Raw genomic sequence first — 13,586 nt, 5'->3', positions numbered from 1 at the left:
TCCAAGAAAATTGAAACAAGACTCACTGAACACAAGAATGCCATCAAACGACGCGACCCAAAATCACTACCAGCCGAACATACCTACGATACCAACCACGCATTTGACTGGACAAAAACACAACTTCTTGGACGCGCACAGACAAAACACGCACGAGAATTCAAAGAGGCATGGTACAGCAAAGACAACAACACAATTAACAGACATATTGACATCCCATCATCTATTCACAACTAAAGACAAAACCAAAACAACAAACTAATAACACAACGACTAAAATAAAACACTCGAATTTCATTAACGTAATCGATACACCCGAAACCATGACAACGCATCTTATACCATCCAATAATATCAAATCAACTACTAACCAACCAATCAGACGCTCCAAACGCCTACAAAAATCTTTGTAAATAATATATTGTCACATTCTGACGAAGGCTCGAAACACCGAGTTGAAAGCTTAATAAAAATTCAAAACAAATCCAGAGAATCCTTATCATTATCATATACAAAGTGTATATACAATGTGCCCTCAGCTATCACCATATAAAAATGGTGACTCCTGCACTTGGGACACAGGACGTACGGTTGCACATTGTATGGATTGTATTGTAGAGTCACCACAGTGCTCAAACCTATAAAGGTGAGCTTTGTATATCGCGAACACGGTGAACGTCTCCATATGAGACTCTCTACACAATCCGACAGTGCTCAAACTACGCACGCGCAGTGAGCGTAATATACAAAGTGTATATACAATGTACTCTCCCGGCTATCACCATATTAAAATGGTGACTCCTGCTCTTGGGACACAGGACATACGGTTACACATTGTATGGATTGTATTACATATATATATAATAACTGCGCGTGCGTAGTTTGAGCACTGTCGGATTGTGTAGAGAGTCTCAAATGGAGACGTTCATCGTGTTCGCGATATGCAAAGCTCACCGTTATAGGTTTGAGCACTGTGGTGACTCTACAATACAATCCATACAATGTGCAACCGTATGTCCTGTGTCCCAAGTGTAGGAGTCACCATTTTAATATGGTGATAGCCGGAAAGGCACATTGTATATACACTTTGTATCAAATGCCTGGATTACAAATTTTCAAACTTATATATATGTATAAATATAGGAAGTTTTGTTTATTTGAATCTCCGTAAGTACAGTGCTCGATGCTTAAGAACAGAGCATAAATATTGATAAGAAGAAGAAAATACACAAAAACTACAATATAATCCCGACAAGCCTCTTTCGTGATTTCTCACACTTCAGAAGAGAATATTAAATGAATACAAAAGCATGTGCCAGATTACAGGGGCGGATCCAGCTTCGTATATGAACTTAGGCACAATGTCGCACAGTTAGCGCAACTTTTCTATGAGGGTCCAGGAGCATGTCCCCCCCGGTAAAATTTTAAAATTGGATTGCAGAAAACGCTATTTCCTGCGTTTTTACAGTTGATTTTCTAAAATATTTACAACTGGAAAGCTAAAATTCTTGCTCATAAATCATTGATTTTTGACCGTTTCTCTCAATATCAGAGCTCATCAGCATGCCTAGGAAACTCGCAGAAAAATATGCTTTGAGGGCTTCTGACATGGACGGCCTGGTTCATTTCAAACTTAGCCTAAAAAAATTCCTTACGCTTCATCAACTTTTATATGGAATTTCATTTTATAATGGTCTAGTCATACCTATATGCTGATTATTATGCAAACGATTTTATGTCAATTTATCAAATGAAGTTGCCAACAAAAAATGTTTGTAGATGTCAATCGTCCAGGTAAATAAAGTCCTGAGAACGATTGTTTGTGTTTATATTGACCGAGGTTAGCAGCAGTCATCTTTACAGTCAAGAGTTTAAAAAGGCATCAAAAACTTTCACTCCTTACTAGAAAGCTAGTTCAATTCTTCTTTTGTCTTTTGCAAAAAGATCTATAATCTTTTCTATATCTGGATTAATGTCCTGATGAATATACAATAAAGCAAGACCATTTAACCTGTCAGCAGCCATAGTACTTCTTGTATAGATCTTTAATCTTCGCAAAGCAGAGAACGATCTCTCACACTCACAAAAAGTGACTGGAATAGTACTTAAGATCTTTAACAATATTTTTATGTTCTCAAAACCTGGGGAATTTACCTGTGAGATATACCATATGGATGAGCCTTAGTTGTCATGGTTGTCTCAGTAGGACCAGAAGATGTAAACCTCAACTTTGTTTGTATACTGGGCTTTTTAGCTTGTGACAAGTGATTACTTCCCTTTCTTTTAGTTCATTTCCCACCAAGTATCAAAGGCACACAATGATTGTGTTTGAATGCAGTTGCTTGAAGAGCTAAACCTTCAAAGCAAAACAAAACTTGCAAGTATTTACTAGTGGAAGCACAAGCCCTAAATAGAATTTGAGGTTCAATTCTTTGGTTCCCTTTATAAGCACTAGAGTATATGTCAGGATAATAAGAAAAAATGCTACAGGATGTAATTGAAGAGAGTGCAAACAAACAAACAAACACAGTCCATGACATATCTTTTGTATTTAACACAGCTTCTGCCCTGACCAGTTTAGAAACAGAACAACCACTTCCAGCACTATCAATAGCTTAAGAAGAGACTGACATGGCCACCATGCTTGACATAGAATCAATGTGTTTGTTATGCTGAGTTTCAAAAAGATTTGAAAAACACGGATATTTTGCAAAATAATCAGCAAATAAAAATAATTCTATAGAGGTCATCAGCCTCAAAATAGTCACCACAAAGTTGTCACCAACAAGCAGAATTGACAATGAACTATAGAGCCAGTTGCCATTTGTAGCAGATCTGAAATAATGTTATGTAAATTTCAAATATCATGCTTCAGTTTATTTTTGTATATCTTATCTTAAGTACACTATTGAACATAGCAAGAAATAAATCAATAGAACCGTTTTAAATATGATCGAAATTCGGAAATTTGTTTTGTTTTGAATCACATAAATAAACCACAACTGACAAATCCATCGGGCAGCACATCAAGTCAATTTATATTTGCTTATATATTCTTGTGTAAGCATGCATGCATAACATGTCATAAGTTTTCTAACGTTAAGGTAACCAAATTTGTGTTATTTGTCTTGGCACTCTGCGGTATGTAAAATTCGGCATTGATATTTCGGAAAATATCAACACCGAGACGATCCAACAAACTATCGCTGGTAACAATGCTTTTGACTTTCAGGCAATCCAACATCTCTCCGTAGAGTTGTCCCATAAAAGTCCCATCTTTCCTCGTAAAAGTATCTTCAACTCGGTCAGTGAAAGATGCCATGCTTCTCATTAATATTGTTGGTTTTGAAGCTCAAGATAAAACCTCGGCTATCAACAATCTCAATCTGTGCTGAATTTCGCACAACACCGCTTGAACATTTCAGCAAAAACGGTGGCTCGTTAGTCAGCACAACGGGAATAAACCAATCAAGAGACAGATTTTAGTCTCCAAATTCAGCACAATTTTAGGCGTGCTGACTCTGTGCGGGTTAGCTATGGGTATTTCTCCCGCAAGTGAATTACAAGTATTTTTAGCCACTTGATCTCTTAATCGGATGCTTAATCCAGGTCTTGGAAACAATAACATTGCTCAGTGAATGCACGTTGTTGCACAAATTTCTCATAATACTATCCCTAACCCTGACAATAGTTTATTTTTCTAATGCTTTCGTTGTGAGGACACAAAAAATTTAATTAGTTTTAGGATAAAGAATTCATGGTCATTATCCACACATCGAAACAAACTACACCCTACCGAGACGAGGTTCGAACCTGCAAACGACGCATAGAAAAGGTCTCTGGGTCCTTTCGACCAAACAAGCTTCGTTCCACACTCGAAATTGTTATTTTTTTTAACTAAGCGCATTTAAAATTTGATTAATTTTTTCTCACTGCTGTGCAGAATTTAACTACGTCGCGTACTAAATGTAACGTAGCTTCAATCCGCCCCTGCTAGATTATTTATACAAGAGGAAGTTAGGGTAAAAATTAAGATAGAATTACATATGTTAGGTGTACGATTACAAATTGGATAACAGTGCCTTGTGTCTATGGCGACAAGAGGAGATGAGTTCGTTACGTTTGTTGAGTGATGACAGTTGTAGTTGGTAGGTGATAAAGAATTTTTCTTTCAGGCAAGTGTCATGTTTTGTTGGCGGTGTTGTACGGTTTGCTATGAGTAATAATGTTCCATGAGATATCGTGAGCGATGCTGTTTTCTTTTAGTGTCCATATGTGTTTACTGAGTTCGGTAGAGTTTCTTACTTTTTTTTGTGGCGGAAAGAGACAGTGTGGTTCCTATGTCGAGTATTGAATTCGTTTACAGTATAGTGTCCAACCGTTTAACAGTTGCTTGGTATAGGAAATATTGGAAAAGCTGGATGCATTACTATAATCTTGATCATCATTAAAGAATCATCTTGGTTTATGTTTGTCCTGTCCTTAAACAAAAGTATTTTTTTCAAACCAACAGCTATTGTTATATCAATATGAAATAGCTCAGAAAGGTTTCAAATAATAATAATTCGAAAATCCATGTTTGCAGACGTTATCCGCCATACATTTGTATAGTAATTTGTATCTTTAGTGGATAAATGAAAGTGCATTTTGCACATATAATTAGGCTTCGCTTTTGATACCTATGGAAGCTATATCCAGAGGCGTAACTAGAATGTTAATTGGGGTGGGTGGATGTATATTCATAAATTCAGTTGTGCCCTACTGATTTCTTTTGAAATTCAATTCATTTTCAAGAATGATCGATTTCTCACGCAACACAATCAAAAAAGTATGGTACTCTTCCCTATCTATTTAGAATGTTGTCTGTTTATGGCAAAAACTTTCTTAATCATACTGATATGATGAGATCATGACATTCCTGATATATAGCGATGTTTTATGGTTTGTATATCAATTTGTATTTTTTATTTATTTTTAGTAAATTCGTGCTCACATTGTATTTAGTTTAACATTTTATATAGATGACGATTGATCACAAAAATGAAACGTTCCTAAACACCATTACAATTGAGAACATTGTGCAGTAAGATAACTCATCATCATTTTAAAATTTATCGTCACGTCACGAGTTTGCTAGCACATCACATCATGATAACAAGCTTTTTAATGTAGAATTTGTATGATTTTGAATAGAGCAAAAAAAGTTACTAAGTTTCAAAATATTTTTTTATTTACTTGAATAGTTTTTGAAAAATTAAGCCTTGAAATTGCAAATTTGGGTTGTTTTAAAAAGAATATGAATAAAGGATAGAAGCAAGACGAAGAGAAAAAGAAGAATTAAATCATCGTTTCAATGGGCAAAACCCTATAAGTATTAGTTTAAATGTAATATTCCCGTTATATAGTGTCGATGAATGTTGTTTAGATCACAGTATAGACAAAAACTCAACATCGAGATTACTGGTTTTACGTACACGTGTTTGTATTGCAATAACGAATTGTTGGTTGATGCAAGAGAATGTCGCTACTGTAATGAGATACCGAAGTGCATTCAACCAGTCTAAAATTTACAACTAGAGTGCGTGACATTAGAGCATATGTACACAAAGGCCTAATTTTTCTGGCAAAATTTGACGTCGTTACAAATTTTTCATTTTCTATTTCGTATTCAGGACAACAGTACGAGCCCTTGTTAAAGCTAGATAGATATTTTGATTTCTAAATAACGGCGACCGTTTAGTAAGGAAATGCAATTTTCCCACAAGTTACCTCAATTGTAATTCATTTATATTAAATGACAAGACGGGTTCCTGAGTCCCAGTCCCCCAACAGCGCGATCAGACTGAGTGCCAGAGAGCGATACTCTGGTTCTGGCACAAATCTGCATGTCGTTCACACTGCGTAGTACCCACTATCTTTGTTTATTTATAATTTCATGTTTCTCATTGTAAACAAGTTTTAAAACCATGTGCTGAATACATCCTTCTCTGTACACATTACTCAGTGGTCGTCGTTCACATTGGTGCCCGTGCCCGAGCACCGTACTCGGGTACAACCTCTTTTTGTGGTGCCCAGATACAGGCATTTAGACTAGGGCACCATCAAAATGTTGTGTTCAAATTGTTGCCCGCGCCTGAGCACCGTACCCGGGCATTCTAAACGCGCTATAACATGACGAAAATTTTTACAATTTTTCATCTTTAAATTTTGGTTTTCAAAAACTATTCAAGTAAATCAAAATATGTTTTAAAATTTATCAAGTAACTTTTTATGCTCTATTCAAAACGATAAAAATCTTGTAGATGATATAGGCACATTAAATACCGTTGTCACGACATATTTTCCCAGTACTCTGGAGCATTTTAAATAATTAATCAATCTACCAAAATTTGCCAATCAATCATCAATACATGTTGGAGGAAAAACTGAAACGTTTGTTTGGAAACACTTATTTTTTTGCATTGTTATTTTATAAAAAAGATAAAAGATGTTTTTCGTGTTTGCACTGGCTAATGCAAATGCGAAGACGTTAGTGAAAACTCTCGAGTAGGTGCAACCTTCGGTCTCAGGACTGTACTAATCTGCTCTCGATTTCTCAGAAAGGTCTCCTCAGTTTGCATAAGTCAGTGGAAACATAGTAAACACCTTTTAATTTCTTAAATATTAATTTGACTAAGGTTTCCTGTCCAGGGATTTAGTATACAGGTCGGTGCATGGAACATGCAAATGATTTGGAAGGTTTGCATGAGAAGGGTAAATGCAGATAACGTACTCTGGTAGGTCAATGCCCATGTTTAAATCACTGATTTATGTTAAGTTTACAGCCTTTCTTAAACATCACCAGAGATGTAATATGAATTAGAGTGGTTGTAGCGGACAAACTACACCTATTTCGCGGGCTATAGAATCAACCGTTATGACGTCGTCCCATGTCATTCTTCGTTTGTTTTTTTTTATTTCAACTCCAACTTTCTTGATGTGACGTTTTAAAATATCTAAGCAATACTGAGTATGATTTCCAATGCATGGATGTGGGGGATTAGCCCTTTGAGTATCTGATTTGAACACATTAAATAAGCGATTGAGATCCGATTGCGAATATTTTTACACATGTCTTCCTTTCTGCCGGCTTCACTAATCGACAAACAGTAAGAAATTGGAATGAGTTTTGCATATATGCTATCAGTATTCAACGGTCCATGGTAGGCAGTTTGAGGCTGACGCAATAACTGATTGCCATTAACTATGTCATTCAGTTGAAGTCTGTGACCCTCGGGCAAACGGTTGTTGTAGACGTTTATGTCACCACACATTTCTACATCCCATTCGTAGCGATCTTTCTCGAAAAACCATGCGTAGCTCAAGATAACAGATACAGGAGAAATATAACCAGTGCCAGTGTGGTAAAAGTTTTTAAACGCTTCTTCGAAGTTATCTGTCTTGAAATTTTTCAATATGTGTTCTCTGCAGTGTGTTATCGTGTCACGGTACATGTACACAGGAAAATATGTCATAAAATCAGCCAACTGCGGGAATCCGATCGCCATCTCTGTTGTTTTGGCCCATGATTGCACCCAGCCTATTTGCATTGTACAGTCTGTGCCAAGGATTCTTACTTTACCATTTGGCTTTATAGTTAACATGGTAACTGGGAAAATGAATGGCGAATCACTATCCAACCAAGCTATCACCTCGTCATCTGAGTAAAGATCTATGAAAAAACTGCTCCATAACTGACGATTATAACCTGGTGATTTTAGCTGACTAGGAAAAGTTAAAACTGTCGGATCCTTGGGTAGTGGCTCGTACTCTATTTTGAAAGTTTGGCGAGGAAAATGTTCCTTTATCTGATTCAATAATGTTTTACCAAAGGTGTGATCCTCATCTGACTCTTCATCAAAAACAAGAACCATTTTGCCCAGCCACCCAGGCCAGAACAGAGGAACTGTTTTTAAAATATTGCAATAAAATCTTTTTTTGTGGTCTTCTCTTTTACCTGACATTCTCAAAAAGAGTGAAATAGATGGATTCCTATGTTGGATATTGTTCTTCGGAGAAGTATTTTCATAAGATATTGGATATGAAATTTCTTGATTGACAGATTTCAAAATCTTTACTTTTACAAAAAAGTACATATATAACAAGCCCAAACAGCCAAGCAAGACGAGCAACGATTTGACACCAACATTCATTGTTATGGATCAATTGTTGTTATTGAGGCGTTTATGTCCTATAAAAATGACGGAATACATAAATATTATTTGCCGACTGAGAGGGAGAGGTCCGTACCGAAATATCTACTCGTGAATGCTAAAGTTACCAGAGAGCGAATAAAGCAATAAAGAAACACGTTGTAAAATGTCGATGTGGCTTGTTGAGACTAAAATTGGATTGTTTTCTACAAAGTTCGCTTCCCCTGGATGGTAAAATTCATTGTTTTTATGACAGCTACCATCTGAATAAATTTTGCTTTCCCTTTGAACTATTCGAGGTTTCAAATGAACTTCAATGATTAAACTTTCACTTTGTAAACACAAATTTCACTACGTAAACACAAATTTCGCTTCGTTTATACATAGATATTAAACCCATAGACAATAAACTTCATGAAGTCGCATATCAATTGTTTGTAAGAAGTTTGTGTTTTGTCAACATTATTTTATACTCAATAAAAGATATCATCAAAGACGACAGTATGTTAACCAAAAAATTTCTGCAGCAACACGTCTGTGATCTTGTCAAAACAACAAATATTATTTGACTATGGCTGGTATAGACAAAGTATCTCCTTAACAACAATAAATTGATTTGCATTAATTGCATATCTAAGGAGCGGGATAACTACTTAGAAGTAAAAAATATATAAAGGATTCATTGATTTGGCAGATTTGCAGAAGCAGAAAATAGACTATACAGGGTGTATGAAAAAAACCTTAGCAGTTAGTGGGTGTGTGAGTGTCAATTGTGTGTTGTCATCGTGGACCAGTCTAAATAAATGCGTTTAGTCGCTCGTTTGTTTGAGGTTGTGAAGAAGTCGTTTTTTAAGTGCAAGTGTTGCAGGTAATTTGTCCCCCACAGTTAAATTTCTAAGGAATTATGTCCCCCGTCGAGGGACGTATTTCCAAAGAAAATTGTCCCCTCTTAAGAAATTTGTCTCCCCTTAAGAAATTTGTCTCCGTTACAAACGTTTACCTTGAAAAACTGTAAACTTTTCAGTTTTAAAACATAATCGCACGCAATTTAATATATTAAAACCTATTTACACCAATAATTTAGTCAGATTTTATAACAGCAGTCAGAATAACCATCACACTCTAGCGATGACATCGTGCATTAATGAACATGTCAATATTCACGCCTCTAACAAAGAGCAGTTAGTAATAAAACTAATCACTCAGAAAAAACAATCCGCTAACACAAAAACGCAAGGGATTGACTGACTAACACACTTCACCTTAACGTTGATTCACAAACACAAACGGCATTAAAAAACATTGAGGAAGATATCGCGGCGTTCCCTCGTCTGTCAAAAAAGGTTTAGAATACACAAACAACAAACTACATTGTGAATTGTACCTATGTGCTTTGTGATCGGCAAAACGCAATAAAAGGAAACAACCCGCTTTAGAAAATACTTAGGCCTGTTTCATACGTCGCATTTTACATGAGCCGCGTGCATTTAAAACAAAAGGTAATGAGGCAATTTATCTCGTTTTTTTTGTCTTCAATGCATTCGGCTCATGTAAAATGCGACGTTTGAAAGGGGCCTCACTCAGATATTTAAAATAAAACCCCCGTTTTTCCCCTTCTACTACTCTTTCAAATAAGGGGGGGGGGAGAATTCACGAACAAAAGGTTATATTTAAAGGTAAAGGTCATGTAAGTAATGCATTTCGACGAGTCCCAGTCAATGTTGTGTTTTGTCAGATGGTAATGTTCAACAATGTGATTAGTTTTGTCTTGTTTCCTTTTAGCTCGTTTGGGGTCAGTAAGTCTTATGTTACTCGTCCGCCACCAGGTACTCGCCAACACGCACCGAACCAGCGTGGTGAGTCATGGTTCAATCCCACAACATGAATTCACGCAACTCAAAACGGCCCTCAGTCCCCGGCAGCCGAAAGGCAGAGAGTGCAAAGAATCTCCGGGTTCCCAAGATCTATATCTCTACATACAATGTGAGAACTTTGTGAAGGTTTACAATCATAGAGTGGGCTGTGTACGTCAGCAATCATGGGGAGGCCTGTGTACGTTAATAATCAAGGGGAGGCCTGTGTACGTTAATAATCAAGAGGAGGGCTGTGTACGTTAATAATCAAGGGGAGGGCTGTGTACGTTAATGATCAAGGGGAAGCCTGAGTACGTTAATAATCAAGGGGAGGGCTGTGTACGTTAATAATCAAGGGGAGGCCTGTGTACGTTAATAATCAAGGGAGGGCTGTACGTTAATAATCAAGGGAGGCTGTGTACGTTAATAATCAAGGGAGGGCTGTGTACGTTAATAATCAAGGGAGGGCTATGTACGTTAATAATCAAGGGAGGGCTGTGTACGTTAATAATCAAGGGGAGGGCTGTGTACGTTAATAATCAAGGGGAGGGCTGTGTACGTTAATAATCAAGGGAGGGCTGTGTACGTTAATAATCAAGGGAGGCCTGTGTACGTTAATAATCAAGGGGAGGGCTATGTACGTCAACAATTATGGTGAGGACTGTGTGCTTTAATAATCATGAGGAATGCTGTGTGAGTCAACAATCATGGTGAGATTTGAGTGCGATAATAATCATGGGAAGGTCTGTGTACGTCAATAATCATGGAGAGGTCTGCGTACGTTAATAATCATTGAGAGGGCTGTGTACGTCAAAAATTGTGGGGAGGGCTGTGTACGTCAAACATTGTGGGGAGGGCTGTGTAAGACAATAATCATAGGGAGGGCTGTGCAAGACAATAATAATGGGGAATAAAATTGAAACAACCAGTATCCCAAATGGATTAAATTTCATAAACCAAATTTTGATAATAAGTGTAGATTTAATGGGTAATAACAAGGTATTAAAAATCATCACAGGACACTTATGCTTTTTAATTACACCGTATACTGAAAATATGTAGCAAAAATTGGTTGTTTTTAATCTCAAATTTTTGACTAATGAACTTTTAAAAGTATAATAAAAAGACAATTTATGATCTATAAAACCTGATAAAATCATCCACTTCTGAGTCAAAATTAAACATTACTTAAGACGACATGCTGCTCGTATTCCTTCTTGTCAGATGCATGACTTCAAATTTTCTAGTATCCCATCTGGCTACTAAGCCAATGATATTTAGACTCAAAAATAAAAATCTGGTATCCTGTGGATATGGGGATACCGCAAATTTCAAGCCAAGCCAGGAAATACAAAATATAGAGTTTCACGATAAACATCCATCAATTTTTGACTCGCAGATACTCTGCAGGAGTCTTATTGCTAAAGCTCAAGAATCAACCAGTTTGCTTAGCATGCTCTAATTACGTCTACCTGTTTATCCGGTTTCAAAATGTATCAAATTTAACTTACAGTGAGCAAATGGTCTGAAATTGCAAATTGTTTGACTGTCTTGTATATTGAATCTGGTTTCTGAATCATTTTGTCTTATTCTTTTCCACAATAGAAATAATTGTTAAAATATGTGATACGGTATTTGATTTGTTCTGATTTGCCACAATTTAAATTGACACATGAAGTCCCTCAAATCAACTATCACTGACATTGATATTCAACAGTTAAGTTTGTTCTTTCCATGACAATCAAGAATGGCAAATATAAGCACAAAAAGTATAGCTCTATTAAATAATGAGTACAAATTATTGTAATGAACCAAAGGAAATTAATGCATAAGTAATTTTTTCCTTAGTATTTTTCCTCTCCATATTTGCTTTAAATTTTGAGGTCATAAATTTATAAAATTAACATCTTGCTTTATATGCCATCAAAAATGTCATTAATTCTTTTTGCATTTGTGAGTCATCGCATCAAGACCCCACTGACTCATACGTGTTGTTCATTTTCTATAATACAACTAGTTTTATCTAAAAGTAAACTGTCATCGTAATCTTTGATTGACAAAAAATCAATTCGCCTAATAAACATACTAACTTTATAAAACAATAATCTCTTTACTAACAGCTTTAAAAATTCAGGTTATACGTAGCAAAGCTATGGGAGGTGGTGGGTTGACAAAATGAAATATCTGTAAAGGGTGCATTATTTCACACTGGTCCTACCGGAAAGTTTTGATCTACTACGCCACAGTAATGTTTAATGACAATGTCAAACTATCTATAACCCATCGTGTACATCTGTGATCTCTTTGTAACTATCCCGTTAATGTAGCACAAATGGCTAATATTTAACATCATAATAACAGCTCATTATAATTAACTTTTGCTTATCAATAAGGCAAGTAAGAAGTTTTATTACAAAATTTGTGGGAGCTATACCCAAATATTTTGTCATTGTGCAAAAATGACATCTTCTTCAAATAAAGTTCAAATACAAACATTAGTCAAACCTTCGATATAAGTTAAGTCATCTAACAAGTTGTTAAATTGTATTGTTTAAATATAGTCATTTGTGGATGGACATATTGGATTTCCCTTGTTATACATGGAATTTACGTAGTGATGAATCTAGCTAAAGAGCAGAATTATTAGTGAGTTTTTTAAGACTACTTCAGTTGTCTGTATTTATCTTATTTAGAGTCACGATTGAGACAAAACTTCCTATAACTGTCAATACTGTGACAGTGCAATTGATGCAAATTGTTCGTGGTTGATTTAAATATTATTAGCTTGGAGCTTCGCTTAACATTGAATTTAATTTTCTTGGAAGTTAGAATTATCATGTAATGAATTAAAGTTGACATATTTTACGCGTGGCGTGTGACACGTATCGCTGAAAATGCGCAGTCAACGAATCGAAGCAATAGATGACTTGCTTAGTTTACGTCCTGCTGGCAGAAAAAAATCCTAACAAAGGTTAACCATTGTTGCTTGTGTTGTCTAAAGGCACTCGTTTGACCATATCTGTCTGCAGGCAAAACGTAAACAAGGTGCAATTTAGCTAAACCTTTGAACAATGTAACGAGTAAGTAAACAACATTGCTTTAAAATTAATGCTTTACACAATTTTACTAACCAAAGAACTGAAAGAAGATCAATTTCAGCACTTCCACAATTCAGCACTAGTTTCTTTGTTCCACAAAGTAGAGTCTCAATTTTTGTTAGGAATAGAATGCATTGCAGCATTAATTGTTTGTTGGTCGATGGTAGCTGCTGCGCAAGCGTAGCTAAGCACTATTTCCGTCGGTTTGTCGCATTGAGCTCTATAAGACCTGGAGGGGAAATGTCAACCAAACAGTGAACTCGACATTTGAATAACTGGAATGATAACCGAAGCCAAAAATTGAAACCAAAAAAATATTTGTTGTCATCATTCGTCAGCACACGTCAGGCTCTAGTCTCTCGCGTGTTCATTTTAATTTTTTTAAATCATTTGTCCCTTGGTAATGGTAGAGTTCGGATCTTGATCAGAGCGTAAAAATAACG

At 36.1% G+C, this 13,586-nt stretch overlaps 1 protein-coding gene across 1 annotated transcript; it reads right to left on the bottom strand.

The window, feature by feature from the left end:
- Positions 1 to 6,781: 6,781 nt before the first annotated feature.
- LOC124451447 lies at positions 6,782 to 13,293 on the bottom strand. The gene is given in 3 exon segments (XM_047002057.1): positions 6,782 to 7,102; positions 7,105 to 8,230; positions 13,177 to 13,293. Coding segments are annotated over 2 exon segments (1,332 nt in total). The 5' UTR covers positions 8,193 to 8,230; positions 13,177 to 13,293; the 3' UTR covers positions 6,782 to 6,858.
- Between the last annotated feature and the right edge of the window lie 293 nt (positions 13,294 to 13,586).

Source organism: Xenia sp. Carnegie-2017, unplaced genomic scaffold, assembly GCF_021976095.1.
Source record: "Xenia sp. Carnegie-2017 unplaced genomic scaffold, XeniaSp_v1 HiC_scaffold_24, whole genome shotgun sequence".
Lineage (NCBI taxonomy): Eukaryota > Metazoa > Cnidaria > Anthozoa > Malacalcyonacea > Xeniidae > Xenia > Xenia sp. Carnegie-2017.
The sequence above is the reverse complement of the archived record's forward strand: the minus strand, read 5'-3'. Positions and strand labels throughout refer to the sequence as shown.